Consider the following 20680-nt stretch of genomic DNA (forward strand, 5'->3'; position numbering starts at 1 on the left):
AGGGAGAAATGTTTGACTTCATGACAACTTGGACGAGTTTGAAAATGTTCAAATAAAGGTTTCATTTTTGGGGACTTATAGGGTAAAAGAATAATTAAATCATTCACTACCTAGGAGTACCAAACAAATTTCAAATTAGTACAAAAGATCATTTCAAATTACCACTATTTCAAATAATGGAACATTTTCTAGCATTTGAATTATAACAGAGGGGTCCTGAGAATAATTTTCTTCCCCAACTTTCAAAACTTTAATAACCCTGATTTAAAGTTTATTATGTCCAGTCCCTTTTGAAGTGCTATAATGGAATAAAATCTAGATGGGGATTAAAACGTTCATTTTTCTGTTTAAGTTTTAACACTGCAGTGTTTGTGTTTGTTTAGTGTCTGGGTATAATCATAAAATGTCAATGCCGGCCTTAAAATAATTGTCTGCATTTAACCTGAGCAGAGAAATTCTGAAAAACAGTTGTGATCAAATTAAACTTAACAAAAAGAGAAATTTAACAGCAACTCTGCTGTCAATACAATGTTTAAAGTATGAAGAATTAGCAAAGAGTTTCAGCAGCAAAGGATTTGGATTCATATAAGAGAAGACTGCTGCTGTGCTTCTAAATTATTTGAGATCTCTTTGAATTGTGTTCACTTATCTTTAAACAGGATCCTGATGATTATCAATCAAAGCATCTGAAGATATGCTAAGAAAAAGATTTTTGAAAAGAAATTGTTGAAAATGTCTTTAAATTCCTGAAGCTTCATTAAGTTACTGAGTAGATTTGACATCATTAAAACATTTATTAAATTTGATATTTACAATTTGATCAGGAAAACAACTAAATTTTGGCCAACTGTGTCTCTGTCTGTGATGTTTGTCTTTGTTTCATTGGAATGAATGAGTGTTTGAATTCTTTATATTATTTGTGTATTCATTTTATCTGATCATTTCCTTAAAAGGTTGTTCATTGAAGAGAGGTTTTTGTTTCCATCATTATGACAAATTGTTTCCAACAAGGAGGATGACAGTAATAATAGATTTGTTGTAGTGTTTAGCTTTGTAATGTTTCATTATTCATTTTACATTATTTAGTCCATTTTTATTACTACTTATTTCATATAATCAATTTTGATTTGTTTTTATTATTCATTTTATCACTAATCAATTCACATTTTGAAATTCATTTTCTTGTACTTTCCTTCTTTGTCATTCAGTAAAACGTTTCTTGGGAGTTTGATAACATATGAAACTAGTTTTATTATAATCGGAGGGTGGATTGTTATGGAAATTTTTAGTGCCTTGCTTGATTTGCTCTTTCATACTCTACAGGAACTGACAAAAGTATTAGAACCCCTCGGTGTTGTTCCATTCTTCTCTAATTTAGTCTTAGAGTAATGGTTTCTCAGCCTTCTGCTTGCAGCTGTGTGAGATAATATGTATGCCACACTGTTAAGATTATGTCTAAGACAACAGGTCTCATGAGAGTCACCTTGAAAACTGTTGTAGCTTATAGGAGAACTTTTGCTTTGTCTGGTCAGAATGATTTGGCAGCACTACTGAGCGCGTATCCAATGCTGTAAAAAATCCTTCTCTCTTGCAAGATTAAAATAAAGCTGATTCTGAGTGACAATCATCGGTCTTTGTCTTGGTAAAAACTAACTTTTCCACAACACACAGTAGCAAACAGATGGCTGAATCTCTCTTTTTCTAAATAAGTAGTAAATAATTGCTTCTGTCCTTTTGCATGAGTAGTCATTCCTAAAAGGGAGCAGTTTCCATCAGATGCCTCCTTTTAGATGCTGGAAGAAAGCCAGAATGACCCAGAGGACAATGCCTGCATTGATGTGGAGGCTGACCCTTAGTACTCTGTAAGGGATGGGAGGTTGAACTGGCGTCACTATGGGTTCTTATAGGTTAAAACTCAGGTTACACCTGAATGAGGAATTTGATTTGTCCTCATGATCAGATCTGCATCTCTCTTGAAATTAAATGTTAAGATGACATATCAACAGGGACATGGTCAGTTGTTCTGTCAGGAGTTCCAGACTTGTATTGGGAAATAAAATAATCTGGTCTGTGTCAGGTTCCTAAATTATTCAACTCTAACCTCAAGAGAACAAAAACAAACAGCAGATTCTACACCGTCATTATTTATGAAGCAATGATGAAAACCAAACTGGAGAAGCTGTGTAAAACTAAAAGCACTCCCGTTATTCAGCAACTTGTAAATGCACCTTTAGGAGCAGCAACATCTAACAGTGAATTTCATACTGACTTCATCAGTCTCTTACATCATTGTGGAGGAATACTGGCCCTCTCTTCTTTCTAACGTAGCTCCAGTTCTTTGAGGTTTGTGGGCATCTGTTTCTGCTTAGCTCTCTGAAGGACTGGTTACAGCAAGTTAAGGTTGGAACTTTGCCTGGACCACTGCTGGAGTTACTGCTTTATTTGGGAATGCTGTCCTACTGATGATCCAGTTTAGGCTGAGCTTTGGCTGACTGACAGATAATCTCACATTTGGCTCCAGAATATTTTAATAAATAATTAATGACGAACACAATGTCTGCACAAGCTCACACTATCACCATTCATCACCATGCCTGACAGTTGCTTTGAGCTCTAAATACAAACTATGTTGACATCATATAGTAAACATGAGTGGTGAGGTGGCACTGAATTAACTTGATGGTTACAAAGTTGGGATCTAGCTGCAAACCTCACATGGTCACAGCATATCTGGGGATTCGGTTGGTTTCTACCATCCAGGTTAACTCAGGGTCTTAGTGAACATCATTTTAAGGTAGAATGACATTGAAATGTATGAGATGCACATAAAATGACTAGATTGTAAAATTGCTTTATTTAAGAGAACTTGACAAAATTAATTTTCTGAAAAATCATTATTTTAGGTTGGTAAGCAATACAGTTTATTCTCACCCAACAAGACAATTCTAATAAACACAGATAGTATAACTATGTGAGTAAAAGATGTCGAAGTCAAATCAGACGGGACTCTTATGATACATAATCATTTCCCATGGTAACATTGTACAGAAACAAAAACTTCCAGGCAGAAAAGTTACAGGTAAAAGATCAGTTTGGGGATGAAATGGTAAATTTAACATCCTTTCTCCTCTGAGGCCGTCAAGCGATCCAAAGAACATTTAGGACAGTTGGGTTTTTTCTTCAGAACAAAGGACAAATGGTGACAACAGAAAGTCCAAAGGAACTCAGATAGAGGCTCCTTTTGGTGAAGCTTTTTTACATTTCCTTTTAAAAAAACAGCACAGTAATATTGCTTAGAATGTCAAAGACCTTTAATATCAAATGTAATGCCCTTTCCTTATCAACTATTAATTATTAGCAGATTTCTGACGGATGAGTGTCCAAAAGCTTTTATGGGCATGTATATGGAGAATCAATCACAGCCCATGTTAAATAAAAAGATGTTCTACAAGATAATGAAACCCAAACACAAAACCTGTCTGTTTTCACCAGCAGCACCCTTTACAGCCAACTCCAACCATTCTATTTGTTCTATTTTCCCATTATGTACACGTATTCAGAGAAAACATTGAAGCATACACTTTCACCAGGGAAACAAATAGTCTGGATCAAGAAATGATGATCAGTAAATGATCAGCAATAGAGTCACCGATGAAACTCAACTTCTGATACTTGTTGTTGGTCTGCTGCCTTTGATTATGTCAGTTGCACATCTAGCAAGCTGTGCAGCCATATGATAAAAACCAGGCAAGTTTTCATGTGCACATGTCAAACTGTGTTAGAGGCCGGCCACATTATTTTGTTGATCTAATAAATATTGGTTCTCCCTAACATACAGTACCTTTATGTTCCCACTGTTTTTATCCATACAATACCCTAATAATTCTGTCTCTGACACTGTCTCTCTCCTCGACAGGACCACAAACAGAGCTCCAGCTACCAGAAAGTGCTCCTGGACGGGTGTGTTGTGTTTTTTCTGTATTTGCCTTCGGTCTACTTAAACCCCCTGTAGGTTGCCACTGATGACTGCTCACTGGAATGACTGGAATGGCTCTGCTACTGGCAGAACCAGGTCATTGCTATTTGTAATGAGCCATTAGCAAAGAGTTGGTAAGAAGTTAGCAATAACATCTGACCAACTGGCATTATAATTTGAATCAGACTGTCTTGTTTCACAGTTAGGATCAGATGGGACAGTCTCTCACTAAATCTAATCTGTCACCATGTATGAATTGCATCTGGATAATTTAAAGTAATGAGATATTTCAGTATGATAAGAAACAAATTGGACCAATATATTCTGCAGAAACTGTTCCTAGGACTGGGGGAATGATGCCACACCTAGGTTGCAAGTCAGAAAACAGCAAGGTTTGATATTTGGTATAGTGCTAACTACCATTAGCTCTATGAGCCAATAATGATATATCCAACACTGAAAGAATCTGTTTATAAATTGAGGTTGTACAGTACTATGAGACACTGAGTTAATATAAAGTGTAAGAAGTGCAAATATCTGATTGGAACATCCCTACTGGAAACCTCACCTACTCTAGTCAGGTTAAAGATAAGAGATCAGCAAAAACACTCAGAGAAAAATAAAATGTGAATAAGCCACCAACTGTATAATAACCCTGTAGTCAGCTGGGATTGTCTCTAACAGAAGGCTTACAGAGGCTTATAACTGATAACTTAGACACGTATGCAGCTTTCCTTCCTTTGCTGTCAGTCATTTTCATTTCTATAGACCGTTTGTTCAAACATGGCTGGAGCACAGGCTGTTTACTGTGAAATGTGTGAGATATCAAAGATCAGAAGGTTCTGGGTTAATAACCAGAACTTTGTCACTACCTGAAATCTGCCCGGATTTCTGAACCTTGTTGAACCTGTTTCTCTTAAGCCTTCACTGTGACTGAAGTGTGAATCTTCCCAGGTTGAACTTTGGGAGACATGAGGATCTGTGCTGGCTATTAATTCCCACAGATAACAGAAATATCTGCCAGCAAACTCACAATTATTTAATCTGGAGCAGTTTTCAGAACCTTTTTCCAAACTGTTTTGTGTGAGAACTGTTGGCTGTTTTGGATGTCAGTTTTTGTTTGTATCTTTTTTTAGTTTATCATATTGTACCTGTATTTGAAGTGCTAAATAAAAAACAGTACACGATCTTGCTACATGCGGCGGTCCCATGTTAATCTTCAGCAGTGCACCAGGATCTGCTGGAGATGAAGATCAAGCTCTAAAGATGTCATCTCTTGATGTTTGCAAGAAATGACATCTGAGAGAACTTAAGTATCAGCATCCTGGACTTGGACTGTCCTCATAGTACCCGGCACCTAAATATGGACCATATAAGAGTTCTAGACCTATACTGGTGTCAGAGGGTACAAGATGTAACATCACAAGTGCAGCGACAGTTTTGCAGGCATTTGCTGGAACGTGTAACAGTCAACCCAAACAGTGAATGAAGGTCACCAGACACAGAAGACAGCTCATAATGGGCCTTTTCCCCCCAACCAGTTCCAGGACCTAACTGGTGCTAGTTTTTACTTAGGACAAGTTCTTTGAGCCTCCACCAAGGTTAATTTGGACCGTTGCCTGAAAAAAACTGGTGCTATCCCAGCACATTTCACTGCTAGGCCAGATTAAAAAACTGGTTTCATCAGAACCTAGGAGCAGGCTCTTAGGAAACAGTAGCCAATAAAAACATTGTGAGAGCCATGTTTAAAACTCTGAAGTTTAGTTTTGGTTCTGATCAGTCAAACCAGTAAAAACCCCGCAGGTGAGAATAAAATGCTGAAACGTTTTTTGAGAGCTGGTCTAAATTTCACAATCCAGACCCAGACCTGATTATTACCTGACCTGCAGTTATAATAAATAAAAAGAAGCTCTCTGACAGCTGAAAAATCTCAAAAACCAAAACATCATCTTAAAAAAATCCAAAACATTAAAAACAAATTCAGAGTCCCTAGGCCAGAACCACTGCTGACCTAAGAGAACACAAAGGCCAGTCTCACATTTACAGAAAAAAAATCTTCATGATCCCCGAGACTTCTGGAAAAATATTCTGTCGACTGAAGAGATAAAAGTGGAACCGTTTGGAAGGTGTGCGCCTCATTACATCTGACCTAAAACTAACACAACACTTCAGAAACAGACCATCATACTGCCAGTCAAACATGGTGGTGGTAGCGTAGTGATTTGGACCTAACATAAAATCCTGCAGGAGAATCTCCAGCTATCAGTACTGGACCTTTAGCCCAATCAAACTTTGGTTCTACATCGATCCAAAGCACAGTGGCAAGGCTACGTTTGAATAACTCTTCAGAACTGAAGTTCTCTCACAAACTGACGTTTTTGAGTGGCCTATCCAAAGTCTGGACTTAAATCCAGTTCAGATACTGTGGTGACCGTTTATGCGCTGTTTATACTCAAACCATCCAACATGGCTAAATTAAATATTTGTGTAAAGGAGAGTGGGTATTCCTCAGTGTTGATGTTAAAGACTCATGGCCAGTTAACACGAACTCTTGATGTCAGGTGTCGCTGCTAAGGGTGGCACAACTATTAGTACATTACGGGGGCAACTACTTTTTCAAAGGTCCAGGTTGGTTTGGAAAGATTTTTACCCTTAATGAATAAAATTATCATTTGAAAATAGCTCTTTAGTGTTTACTTGGGTTATCTTAATTCAATATCAACATTTGTTTGATGATATAAAGCATTAAAGTGTGACAAAAAAGCAACAATAAAAGAAATTTGTAAGGGGGCAAACGCTTTTTCACAGTATTTTATTAACCCTTTTCCACTGGCTCTTTTTACCCCAGCCATAACTGGCAGGTGATCAGGAAACTATCTAATGACATCAATTATCCTAATGCCAAATTATTCATACCTGACAGATTTAGATTAAAAATTCTTTCCATTCAACCAAGAAGTTTGTTTCTGATAGGAAATAAAAACACATCCATCAAAAGATCATAAAACAAAGGAGTATTCTTTTTTACATTGTCGGGACTGACTGGGCTGCTCCAACACATTAATATTCTAGTCAGAAGGAACCCGATGATCACACTGAAAGACAATTTTAAACCTAAATCTGTCAGGGGTTGTGAATAATGTTGGGCTTAACTCTTGCATAACCTCCATTGCTCTGCATGTGGCCCAGATTAACTTTAAACTGGACCATTGTTTCTGGACACAGAAACATGCAGATTACTTCACTGACCATGCTCTACTGAAATTTACCCTCTCAATCAAAGATACTCAAGATAGACCTGGAGGGTAACTGTGTGGTTCTGTTGGCGGGGTTGGGGCTGCTGGGTTGGTCTGGGCTCACTGATCATTGACCATAACCATAAAAAGAAGTCATGGACAGCAACATACGTGGAGTGGTTCAAATGTACATCTACTGAATGCTTTTCACTTCTTAGAAACAAAAAAAGTCTGTTTTTCTGTGTGCATAATCCACTGCAGGCTGGCTGTGCTGCTCTGAAGAATCAACTCCCTGTTTGCTGCCCTGGAAATGCAGTCTCTTAGAAGATGTATGTATTTGTGGCGATGCTAATTAGATCTTGCTGATCGGCAGACAAAGGTTCCACTTGGTGGGTGCAGAAGCAGAACCTGAGGCCTGAGCTCCGAAACGTCAGCCAGATTACTCACAGTGACTACACGCAGTCATGACTTGAGATGAGACTTTTTCAGGGAGGTAGCCTTATGGGATCTTAAGCTGTGCACTGATGAACTGCTCCTAAATTGCAGACAGGGAATTGCAAAGTCAAGGTGCCAGAGTTCTCCTTGTGTAGTAACTGGATCCACTCCTTACGCGCAGGTCGGCCTGTCCTTCACATCCACAAACTGCTTTTGTTTTGGAATAAATCAAAGTGTGCTGCTACACATGAGAAAAAAGTGAGGTTATTACTTAAAGTTGGCTGTAATTTTATGATACAGTCGGGTCAGGATTGTCCATGTGATGATTGAAACGTTCTGACCCGTGGAAAAACAGCAGAGGAGTGAAGAGGACAGTGTGGTGACTGTTGTCAGTTTTCAGCCAGTGACAGTGCCAGAGCTGCCTGAAGCGCTGCCTCTTCATCAATGCTGTAATCCTGACACAAAGGAAACAAATACAAAAGCTAGTAGCTGCATCTCTCTCTGCATGAACGCAGGACAAAATTAAACATTTCCTGTCAAAACCTGGAAGAAGAAGAAGAAACCCTCTGCTAGGCAGACATGTTCCCAAGTTATTTATCCCAAGTCCAAGTCAAGCTTCTAACAAATGAAACAAACATTTTCTCATCAAATGCAGTCAGTCAATTACACTACTGTTTGTCCTTAGGCCTAGCTTAACACATTAACTTTTATCATTTATCTTGTAAAGTCTACAAACAACTAGATTTTAATTTTTACATTTAATACAAGATGTATAAAGCTGTTATTTTATATTTAACCCAATAAGTAAAATGTATGTTTAAAGAAAAAGAATGGAAAGAAATTAAAAGTTGTTAATGTTAAATATGGGAATAAATTAAAGAAAGTTGGATTCATTGTCTTTGTAATCATATCTCTGTGCAGACTGCCCACTTTGTCACAACATGCTGCATGTTCTAAATCTATATTAAAAACCTTTGCTATCGAGTCTAAAAACTGAACCCATCCAGTGTACGCTGTGTAATTAGAGAATAACTGAAATTCTGAATGAACAGAAAAGGAAGTGCTTTTGTTTTTGATATTGTTGGCCGGAGGTGTATTTGTAATGACACAGCTAGCTGAAAAGCAACAGAATTAGAAGTCAGAAGTTAAAGTGGAACTAAATCCCATGTAAAAGCATAACTCCGCCCCCAGACAATTTTTTTAAAATCCCACTATAGTAGGCGGTGCCAAGAGACGCTGAGGGGCGTGGCCATGTGTGAGGGGCTTAGTTTCACATTTTGAAACATGGAGAATGAGCAGAGCTTTATATTATCTCAAGTAAAGCATATGATCGAAGGTATAGCATAAAAGGTTATGATCAATGCTCACAATTCCAACTCCTGACTCGCTACGGGGGCGTGTCTGAGTGAGATGGTTCTGTGACATAGACCAAGCTGTACCATTTGGACCAATAGGAAAAGTTAACTGCCGAAGCCACTGTTCAACCCAAAGAGAGCAGCACAAAGACGGTTTTAGGACAAATAGTGCCGAATTAAACAACACATGAAAATGTAAAAATAGCTCACTAACACAACGATAGCACCTTTAAGGCCTAATTTATGTAGTTTATCTGCAAAAAATGTTTATTTGGGATTTAGTTTCACTAACTTTATTTTGGTCTGAAAATACCCAAACAACAAAGTATGTCATTTACTGCAGCGTTCAGTTGGAGAGACGTCTGTGGGGTCATAATTACGAAGCTAAAGCTGACAGGATCAGATTGTTAGAACACCAAACATCCCTGGCTAATGATCAAGCACACCTTTGCACAGCAAAATTTGTGCAGCAGCTGTTAGCACTGCAGGCAGTAGATAACAGCTGCTTTCCCTCCTGGTTTACATCAGGTAAAGATTGTTTATAACATGATTCTCAACTATGGGCCCACTGCCCACCATGTTTTAGATGTGTCTCTGCTCCAGCATGCCTGATCCCAGTGACTGCATGACCTCCTCAGTTGCCATCAAGGGCTGCAGAAGCCTGTTAGTCATCCATTAATTTAGATCAGGTATAAAGCGGCAGGGAAGGTAAAACCTACAACATGCAGGACAGTGGGCCCTGAGGACCAGGGTTTAGAACTACTGCTTTACAAGACTACAGTCTCGGAACACAAGTCAAAGCCAATTTACAAGTCTTTAGAGCAAGAGTCGAGTTTGAAGTCTTAATTTTTTTGACTTAAATATGACTTGAGTCTGAGTCAGAAACTTGAGTCCCTGTTTCTGCCAGCAGGACATTCATTATGACAGTCATGCCCCTAATAAGCGTATGTATGATCTCAACTATATATGAACTTAGATTATGCAAAGCCTGTGATGTTAACAAATAACAGCTAATGTTATTGTAGGGAGAAGTCCCAGTGTGGGGATTTTTTTTGTAAAGGCTGATGTTTGTTTCACTTTTTATACATTTAACCCAAATCTGCTTTTAAATGTACTGCACCACCACAAGGGCAGGAAAAAAAGACTGAAGAGATTGAAAGACATTTTTTGTTGTTCGAGAAAAAAAATAGAATAAGTATGACTTTAAAAAAGATGAACATGAAAACTGTGAAATTGTGTAAAAAGCTTTTAACCTCCCCTGACACGAAAGCTAAATGTCCTTTTAGAAATGTTGGCTGCTACTGTGAGCATCATGGCATAATGAGTTTACCCTCGTCATGCCTGTGCACCTCTGATCATTCTGTCTTGTTTTTGAGTATGAAAAGAATCCGTCTGCCATGTGACTTTTGTACGGACCACACCTGACTTCATACCAGCAACCAAAGAAAAAAAACATTACATTCAGTACAATTATGATGTTGGCGCTGAAGACAATGGTGCCGGACTTACGACAAAGGTATCATATGAGAACTTATGTCTGTGAAGAAGATGCTGCAGAAAGTTGGAGCTCTTATAGGTGGGGTCTCCCCATGGCATGGCTGAACACACCGGGCACACCTACAGGAACAAAAACATGAATGAGCTCCAGTCAGGTTACTGTCACAGCTCATAGAAAGTTTACAGCTGCCTTTAATGTCTCACTGAGGTTCTACAACCACTAATGATGTCTTGCTGGTCAGCCTAGCTGGGCAGAAAGAGAATCATCCAGCCTGAATGGGTTGTGGTTACTCAGATACTAATGATCTAAAAAGCAGCATTAGTCATGTGTTAAAACTTTAAAGCTACAGTAGGGAGTTCTGAGAAAACCATGTACTTATCCTGAAGGTTTGAACAAGCACGCCTTACAGGTCCCTCCCCCTTGCTCTCTGCTGTGCTACAGCCCTCCATCCACAGCTCCTTCCCCCACATCAATTACATTAACTGTGGTCTGCCCATAGTTTGACAACAAACTTGGTCCTCAAATCATTAGCACAGCTGAAGCACAGTGGCATTCTTGAGCTCGAACCACGGTACAAGCTGTATGGGAAAGTGGTGTGAGCAGTGCATACATGAGCGTGATTAACACTGCTTAGACATTCCTCCTGGCTCTGATTGGTTGGTTCTGACCTGGAGCGGTGTATTTCTGCAAAGGCAGTAGGACCACTGGAAGGAAGCAGAGGAGCTTAATTTTTTTCACAAATCATCAGTCTCATATTCTAGTGTCAGGAAATAGTGACAGTTTTCACAAATATTTAAAAAATCTTTTTTACAAAAGTTACCAACTGCAGCTTTAAAGCTAAACTACAGCTTGTCAGCTTGTCAGTAGCAAAAACACCTCTGCTGGAGTCATTCCTTACAGATTAGAAGAAACTCTGTTCTTCTTATCTGATTCAGTGTCTAACCTGAAACCAGAAATGAAATTCAATCCAGGGCGTCTCCTCACCACTTTATTAGGATCATTGCGGTGGTTTTCCATACAGTGCTTCACCAGTTCCTGCTGGTCCAGGTTTCTGGCCCCACAGAATGGACATACAAATGTTGATCGGTTTGGAATATTGCTGCATGTCAAAAAACAGAAAATGGACGAATCATTCTTTGAAGAACAGACGCTTTATGAAGCATTAAATAAAAATGCAAGTGTCCATGTTTCAAATCGAGGTGCTTCAGGTGGATCTGCTGTGTGTACCTTGGTATAGGTTGGGAGGTGGGGACCACAGGGACAAACTTGGGACAGTTGGCTATCTGCTCTTGTACTTTGGAACAGGAGGAAATGTGGGACCTCATCTTTACCAAAGACACCTGTCAACAAGTCAATTTTTATTATTACCTATATTTGACTAAAACAATGGGATCAGGTCCCATATCAGAAACAAAAGATCGTTATCAGAACAATGGCAGTAATTCACTGGGAGATGCACAGTGATAAAAGCACCAAACAATAACCAAACAGTTCAGGGTGGCATGACATCTTTAACATGGAATCATTATGTGGGACCTTTTTGCTGCAGCCCCTGCAGGGGGCTTTGTAGGAAGCCAGCTGTTTCTCCACACTGGAGGAGCGCTCCACTTTTTTGGGGTCAAAGGGCACACGACAAAGAGGGCAGAGGGGTGATGCCACCTGAAGACATGGCTGCAGACATTCCCCACAGAACCTAAAAACACAGACGAGAGACATCAGAACATTTACCGGACAAGAAGACAGAGATTCTCTGCTGAAATGTGTCCACAAGGTCTTGCACCTCGATCTGAAACAGGCCTTTATGGTTCTGAGTATCTACAGGATCTGAGCACCACGTTAACCACTGTAAGCCACCTGTTTCATTACATCAAAACCTAGCTCTGTCCTGCAAGTCCTCATCTAATGTACTGCTCTCTGGACCACGTGGTAAAGACTTACAGGCACCAAAACTCCAATGATACATTAATATGTTTCAGAACTCTTTTTAATCTGCTCAGACTTGTTCAAAAATACTAAACATTTAATCATTTTCAAGATTTGAAATCCCTTTAAGTACCAGTTCAGTTATTTGAAACATTTTACTGTTTTTTATAAAAGATACAAAAAGATTTTTCAGACAATACATATTAGGAGGATAAGGCTTTGGTAGTGACTAGAGTCTTGAACCTGTCAACATTGAGCAACAGAACCAATCTGATTGCAATAGCATTGTTTTATGGTGTCAGATACTTCTACTGGTCCCCTTTCTGGCCAAAACTGGACATGCAGAATATCTGCAAAAAATCTCAGACATCACGATTTTTAGGTTATTTTCATTTAAAATGATTCACTTTATGTATGTGTTTTTGGTAATAATTCTATCTTTAATGCACTGACTGATACTATCTTTGTCTAAAACTAATAACATAATGCTGTCTATGTTATGACTAACATTAAACTCAAATTTGTGCAACATTCTGATTTTGTATGTACACTTCCTTTTAGTTTTTTCCTGTTAATTCTGCAGTTTAACTCTCAGTAATGCTGTGCTGTAATGATGTCTTAAAGCTTTGTGGACAATTTCCAGCTTTGTAAATGTTTTACCTGCCAACAGGAATGGGTGATAAAGCCTTAAAACTTTACTCTCAACCCAGGTATTCATTGCAAAAAATTAAATGATGACAATCTGTTTGGCTTGCACCCATTATCAAACAGGCTACTTCAGTTCAACAGTTAAATACAGAGAGCTACTGTACAGCACACAATACCTGCATTCAATTCTATTTAAATCTATTCATTTTAATTGAAGCTATCAGAGACAGAGAGAGAATGAACCACAGTGTCTCAGTGTGTTTCCTTTAAAAACAGCTTCTTGCATGTCTGTAACAGCCCAAAGGTTGTGAAACAGTTCAGCCTGGACACAGTCATGCTGTCCACACTAAAGAGTGTTGTTGTGAGAGAAAACACGAGCATTTCCGTACCTCGAGGGTCCAAACTCCCCAGAAAACGATTAGCCAGTAAACCCAAGCATCTTCATTATCATGTTGTTTTGCACATTTAGTGAAAGTTGGAATTTAACCGTCTTACGAGTCATGTTTAAGTGTTTGACTTGTTTTATAATTACTCATGCAGGTTTATTTCTGCCTTTACAAATCAGAACCATGAACTTTTAGAGAACTTGTAAAGAAGAGGAAAAAGAACTGTTGCAGTCAGAAACATCTTCTAAGACAAAGAAAATCTGATGGTTTGTCCCCATCTGGTACATTAACCTTTTTATTTAAAAAGCACTTGTCATCCATGTATTGATCTTAGAACAGATGGCCACATTCCCTGTGAAAGCATCCCTCAGTTTAATTTATCCCCATCAGCAGTGTGTGTGTGTGTGTGTGTTGGGGCGGGGGCAGCTGGGTCTCTGTTGTTAGCTTTGTACATAGAAAGAACTGGACTGTACCATAGTTACATTCTGCAGCACAACTCAGTGTAAAAGCAAACTACTTCATGTCTCAGTGGAACAAATATTTAAAAAAACTTAATTGACAGCATCTTCTCTTCCAACAAGCAACCAGAAGCCATTCGAGATGGAGGAAAACCGGAACTACAAAGACGATTGTGGTTTACCAGTCTCATCAAGGAGTTTATCTCATCATCATGAAAGCAGAGCTATTCTAAGGTAGCTGGAGGAATAAATAAAGAAGAATACAGACACATCAGAGTAAAACCTGCAGGGGAGATAATAAACTAGATTTGTGCTGAAATGAATGCAGGAGCCATTATCTTTGGTGATTTGGTTTATTGTGTGTTTTTGTAACCTTTCTGGGCCCAGTTCACTGCAGCAGCTTCAGCAGGTCCAACACAGGAAGCACCCATCCGTCTGACTCTCAAAGAAATGAGAGCCACTAAAACTGAACTGCCAAGATTGGTTAGTAAAACTCTGCATAGCACTTTTCATGATAAAAATCACAAAGTGATTCAAAAGAAATACACAAGATAAAATTAAAGAAAAGCATATTAAAAAAGAGTTTTTGTGGCTCCAGAGGGCTGGAGCCACAAAAGAAAATGCTCTGTCTCCTTTAGTTAAGGCATTATTGTTAGTGCAGTGACTTTATTACTAGAAGAGTACAAAGTCACATTGGGTCACAATGCTATGGCAAAATCCATCCAATCAGTCGTGATAAACAACGCAACCTTTATATAAAAAAAGAATCATATATACACCACTCGAATCAGAGTGGTGTTTCGTTATTGGACTTCTGTGCTAGTCACGGATTGTCCATAATGAACACCATGTTCAAACATAACGGTGTCCATCAGTGCACTTGGCACCAGGACATCATAGGCAGGAGGTCGATGATCGACTTTGTTGTTGTATCATCAGACCTTCGGTCGCATGTTTTGGACACTCAAGTGAAGAGAGAGGCTGAGCTGTCCACTGATCACCACCTGGTGGTGAGTTGGATCCGCTGGAGGAGGATAAAGCCGGACAGACTTGGCAGGCCCAAGCACATAGTGAGGGTCTGCTGGGAACATCTGGCGGAGCCCTTGGCCAGGGATGTATTCAACTCCCATCTCCGGGAGAGCTTTGACCAGATTCTGATGGATGTTGGAGACAGAGTCCCAGTGGACCATGTTCTCCGCATCTATTGTCGATGCTGCTGCCCGTAGCTGCGGCTGTAAGGTTTGCGATGCCTGTCGTGGCGGCAATCCCCGAACCCGGTGGTGGACACCGGCAGTAAGGGACGCTGTTAAGCTGAAGAAGGAGTCCTATTGGCTGTGGTTGGCTTGTGGGAATCCTGAGGCGGCTGACGGGTACCATGAGGCCAAGCATGGCGCGGCCCGGGCTGTGGCAGAGGCAAAAACTAGGGCCTGGGAGGACTTCGGTGAGGCCATGGAGAAGGACTACCGGTTGGCCTTGAAGCGATTCTGGCAAACCGTCCGGCGCCTCAGGAGGGAGAAGCAGTGCTTTGCCAACACTGTTTACAGTGGGGGTGGGGAGCTGCTGACCTTGACTGAGGACATTATCGAGCGGTGGAAGGAGTACTTCGAGGATCTCCTCAATCCTGCCATCACGCATTCCGTGGTGGAAACAGAGGCTGGGGACTCGGGGCTGGACTCTTTCATTACCCAGGCTGAAGTCACAGAGGTGGTTAAAAAGCTCTGCGGTGGCAGGGCTTCGGGGGTGGATGAGATCCGCCCTGAGTACCTCAAGTCTCTGGATGTTATGGGGCTGTCATGGTTGACACGACTCTTCAACATTGCGTGGCGGACGGGGACAGTGCCTCTGGACTGGCAGACTGGGGTGGTTGTCCCCCTTCATAAGAAGGGTGACCGGAGGGTGTGTTCCAACTACAGGGGGATCACACTCCTCAGCCTCCCTGGTAAGACCTACACCAGGGTATTGGAGAGGAGAGTCCAGCCGATAGTCGAACCTCGGCTTCAGGAGGAGCAGTGTGGTTTTCGTCCTGGCCGTGGAACACTGGACCAGCTCTATACCCTCTACAGGGTACTCGAGGGTTCATGGGAGTTTGCCCAACTGGTCCATATGTGTTTTGTGGACCTGGAGAAAGCATTCGACTGTGTCCCTTGTGGTGCCCTGTGGGGGGTGCTCCAGGAGTATGGAATCGGGGGCCCTTTATTAGGGGCCATCCGGTCTCTGTACAAGCGGAGCAGGAGTTTCGTCCACATTGCCGGCACTAAGTCGGACCTGTTCCCGGTGCATGTTGGACTCCGGCAGGGCTGCCCTTTGTCACCGGTCCTGTTCATAACTTTTATGGACAGGATTTCTAGGCACAACCAAGGGCCGGAGGGGGTCTGGTTTGGGAACTAGGGGATTTTGTCTCTTCTTTTTGCAGATGATGTGGTCCTGCTGGCCCCTCTAGCCAAGACCTACAGCATGCGCTGCGGCGGTTTGCAGCTGAGTGTGAAGTGGCTGGGAGGAAGATCAGCTCCTCCAAGTCCTAGGCCATGGTACTCGACCAGAAAAGGGTGGCTTGCCGTATTCAGGTTGGAGGGGAGTTCCTGCCTCAAGTGGAGGAGTTCAAGTATCTCGGGGTCTTGTTCACGAGAGAGGGAAGAATGGAGCCAGAGATTGACAGACGGATCGGTGCGGCTGCCGCAGTAATGGGGTTACTGTGCCGGTCCGTTGTGGTGAAGAGAGAGCTGAGCTGAAAAGCGAAGCTCTCAATTTACCGGTCGATCTAGATTCCTACCCTCATCTATGGCCATGAACTTTGGGTCATGACCGAAAGAATGAGATCCCGGATACAAGCGGCTGAAATTAGCTTCCTCCGTAGGGTTGCCGGGCACTACCTTAGAGATAGGGTGAGGAGCTCGGCCATCTAGGAGGGGCTTGGAGTAGAGCCGCTACTCCTCCACATCGAGAGGAGCCAGTCTTTCCTTTCTGCTCTCGGTGGAGGAGGACGCTTTTTCTCGGTCTCCTGCACCCCTCCCATATCTGCCCTGCTTCAGCTCTGTGTCCTGTCTTCATTTTGGAGCCTCTTTTTGCATATCTTCCAAATTCTGAGTTATGGATTTGATCAGCTGGTCTCTCAATGCAATTGATCAAATTTTCTCGACAAGAAGACAGGGTGAAGGAGAGCCCAACTTGTCCGGACGGGACATTTTTCTCTGGATACACAATGGACTCCTGGCAGAAGTGGAGGATTGTGTGTTTGTCGACAATGTCAATTGAGGATGTCGAAGATGTGCATATAATTGGATGTTTGATATCAGGATTTCTGCTTTTTGGAGTCAGCGGTTACCTGGCATATCGAGAAATTCGGAGAATGTCCGCAGCTGTTCTGGCAATTGTGAGGCTGCCTGACATGTGTGATGGGATCTTCAGAGCAATCAACACTGAGATGTTACGTGAGCTGAATCGCAGACTGGATGTGATCCTTACACAGGATTGCAGGCAGGTTGCGGTTCCTGGACTCAGAGGTGAAATGGGATAAATCTTGGAGAAAGTTGTTCGCTCGGATCTGGCAGAAAGACCAGGAATTTGGCTGTTTGGATTCGCCTGTGAGAAGCACCAGCGAGACTCTCAAGGCTGACAGAAAATTAAGAGTCAGCCTAACCCAAATAATTATTGTTTTTCTGAATCTGGCTCCCCTGCACGGCCTTGATCGCTGGCTATCTTCAACTTCTCCTGGAAGTTATGTAAACATGACGCTCTGCTCCCTCTGCCCCCTCCCTTCCCTGAGGACATCTGTGGACCTGCTCAGAACTTTGTGGCCGGTTGATGAACATTCCAACGTACCATCAAGGACAATGGCCTCTGTGACAGTGCTTCATTGACTTACTTGCATACACTCACTTGCACACACACACACACACACACACACATGCTCAAGATAAACATATGCACCCCTCACACCACCTTCGCCGTTTCCAGCATGATGTTTTGTAAACTTGTTGCTTCTTTGTGCTGAGGTTTTTTGCAATTTCAAACTGTTTCCTGCTAAGGATAAAGTGTGAAATATGATTTTTTTTCCCCTCTACTTACCTAATGTGGCCTATTTTCTCATCTAGCAAGGGCAGCGCCTGTGAGTGGGCAGCAAAGCCTCGGTGACCCCCCCTCCCTCCCTGTCTTGTGTCATGATGTATCTTTGGATGGGTTGTACTGAAATTCTAATTTCCCCTCGGGGATCAGTAAAGTATCTTTGAATTGAATTGAATTGAGGTGGCTCAGGCATCTATACCGGAGGTGTTCCAGGCACGTCCCACTGGGAGGAGGCCCAGGGGACGGCCCAGGACACGTTGGATTGGAGGGACTATGTCTCTCGGCTGGCCTGGGAATGCCTTGGGCTCCCCCCAGAGGAGCTGGAGGAAGTGTCTGGGGAGAGGGACGTCTGGGCGTCTCTGCTGAGTCTGCTGCCCCCGTGACCCGGTCCCGGATAAAGCGGAAGACGACGAGTACGAGAATCATATACACTTAATAAAACTGATTATTCTGAACCATTTCAAACATGATAACTGTTATTATTCAACAGGTCACATTCAAAGTATAACTACAGTTAAATCATCATATATAAATAAAGCAGTTCACACACACACACACACACACACACACACACACACACACACACACACACACACACACACATCCTAGTAATGGAACCACATTATTAACCCTAACAAATCATGAAATTAGGTCAAATTAATTAAAAAGGGAAAATGGTGGTAAAATAAAAACAGCAGCAATAATAGAGGCAGGGAAAACAATATCAGTCAAATTAATATATGTCTATGTTATTATAAGTATGTGTAGAAACAATTAGATGAAGTGGAGTAAAACTAAAGCTAACTAAAGCATTACGCCAGTTTCAAAGGTGGGTGAAAAAACAAGCGTATTTATTCTAACTTCCCCAACAACTATCCTGAACCCTTTGTAAAATGCCTTGAGATGACATGTGTTGTGAAATGGCGCTGTATAAAAAAAACTGCATTGAATTAAATTAAAAATTCCACATTGACAATATTAATAGTAAACCCCCCTATGATCCTCAGTTAAAATTAGCTGTGGAATAAGAAAGGGAAGGAAGCAATACTATTTCTACTGATATTACTACCATCAACAACAATCACAATAACAGGCCAGTCTATTAAAGTGGTGGCAGAAGAACCTGCTATAAATGACGAGCGGTGATCCAACAGAGGTTCTAACGTTTTATTTGTTAGTGGTTTTCCAGGTAAACAGGTTAAAGACAGCAGAAGTTGTTTTCTGGTCATTTTTTATTTTATCAAACCAGAATAGTCACATCTGTGTTTTATTTTTGTGTTACAAAGGAAAACTAACTGACTGTTTTATTTTCTCTCTGTTTCTCTTCCAGTGACCCGGTTCTATCAGAACCTGATCTGGTACTTGTTGAAGCCATATCAAGTGTTTGTTTCACAACATCGCGAACACGCATGAAAAGCGACATCTGGCCTCACACAGTGAAATAAGAACAGGCTACTTTACGTGTGTCCGCAGCTGGCGATGCTGACGGGTTTGTGGTAAACCTCTAAGCAGATGGGACAGGAGAACTGGCTCTCTACGCCCTCAGGGGGGGCTGCCAGCGGGCCGGAGCCGCTGTTGGACTGCTGCTGACGGAACTGGGTGCTCGCCGACACAAAGCTACGAAACATCGCCATCATGGAGCCGAAGAGGAGCCGCAGCTGTCGACAAAAGCCTTGCCCGTGAGAAACAGTCAAACTGCTATGTAGCTACAGCATATTACGTTCAGCAGATGGGAAAAATGTCTCACAGCTACGGCTTTTTCTTAAAATGAACGAGACAAATGTCTCCTCTGTAGCCCAGCTTTAATTCCCCCTGGCTGGAGAAGACATGCCAGAGAAGTAAACATTGGAAGCGGCGCTCGTTGGCGACTGAAAGCACGACACTGCGATGCTTGACCTCAATTAAAACCCCCAACACATAAACGAATGGATCACAGGAAATGCTGCATCCCGATGGCTGTGAGATCAGCGCTGATGGATCGAGAGAAGCGGATGCTCGCGAGGCTTCACCACAGCTTTCAGCGCGCTCAGCTTTCTGGAGGATGAAGTCCCGCTGGTCACCTTCTGACAGCTGGTGGCGGATCTGTGGAACTGCAATCCCACAGAGCACTTTACCCAGCAGAAACACCGGAGCAAGCCCATCAGCATCAAGACATCACAGAGGCAGGAGCAGCGCACAGGCACATGTGGTCATTGGTCGCTAGAGCCACATAAGAGATTTTATTGGGATATCATGTGATAGATCAGTCAGTGCATAACTGACAAGCTGGACAAACATACATTATTTTGTAGATTTGTTTACAAACTCATATCTGAAGATTGTAGTGTGCATATGCATTCGTGATCCTTTACTCTGATACCCCTAAATAAAATCCAGTGCAACTTCTCAAGTCATCTAATCAGGAAACCAGTGTGTAATGTAATCAGAGTCTACCTGCAGCTGTTCTGTTTCTGGCCTCTGAGGTTAGAGAACATTGGAGAACAACCAGCATCATGAAGCTCAAGGAACACATCAGACAAGACAGAGAGAAAGTTGTGGAGAAGTTTAAAGCAGGGTTAGGTTCCAAAACAATATGCCAAGCTTTGAACATCTCCCAGAGCTCTGTTCGATCCATCATCTGAACACAGAGAGAGGATGGACCAACTGCAGACCTACCAAGACATGGACGTCCACCTAAACTGACAGGACGAGAAAGGAGAGCAT

The 20680-nt window shown here is 41.7% G+C and overlaps 1 protein-coding gene across 2 annotated transcripts; it reads right to left on the reverse strand.

Moving 5' to 3' along the window:
- Nucleotides 1-2835: 2835 nt before the first annotated feature.
- Nucleotides 2836-20478, reverse strand: LOC124858742 (E3 ubiquitin-protein ligase RNF166). 2 transcript variants are annotated; one of them, XM_047350935.1, is made up of 7 exons: nucleotides 19439-20478; nucleotides 12037-12193; nucleotides 11728-11840; nucleotides 11485-11599; nucleotides 10512-10619; nucleotides 7989-8102; nucleotides 2836-7888 (listed from the first exon to the last, which is right to left on the reverse strand). In XM_047350935.1, exons 1-6 carry the CDS (start codon nucleotides 19612-19614, stop codon nucleotides 8037-8039), a joined length of 735 nt encoding a protein of 244 aa, XP_047206891.1. In that variant the 5' UTR covers nucleotides 19615-20478; the 3' UTR covers nucleotides 2836-7888; nucleotides 7989-8036. The 2 variants fall into 2 exon arrangements, with proteins under 2 accessions (XP_047206891.1, XP_047206890.1); XM_047350934.1 differs by having other exon boundaries at nucleotides 2836-8102; nucleotides 19439-20477.
- Nucleotides 20479-20680: the final 202 nt, after the last annotated feature.

This window comes from Girardinichthys multiradiatus, chromosome 22, assembly GCF_021462225.1.
Source record: "Girardinichthys multiradiatus isolate DD_20200921_A chromosome 22, DD_fGirMul_XY1, whole genome shotgun sequence".
NCBI lineage: Eukaryota > Metazoa > Chordata > Actinopteri > Cyprinodontiformes > Goodeidae > Girardinichthys > Girardinichthys multiradiatus.

Bases quoted from the DNA above. Each gene is read 5' to 3' on its own strand.
- LOC124858742 (XM_047350935.1), bottom strand. From the start codon at position 19,614: ATGATGGCGATGTTTCGTAGCTTTGTGTCGGCGAGCACCCAGTTCCGT. The intron at 12,194-19,438 runs GTAAAGTAGCCT...CTGTGTTTTTAG, and splicing joins ATCGCCAGCTGCGGACACAC to GTTCTGTGGGGAATGTCTGC. The intron at 11,841-12,036 runs GTCCCACATAAT...ACTTGTTGACAG, and splicing joins GCAGGGGCTGCAGCAAAAAG to GTGTCTTTGGTAAAGATGAG.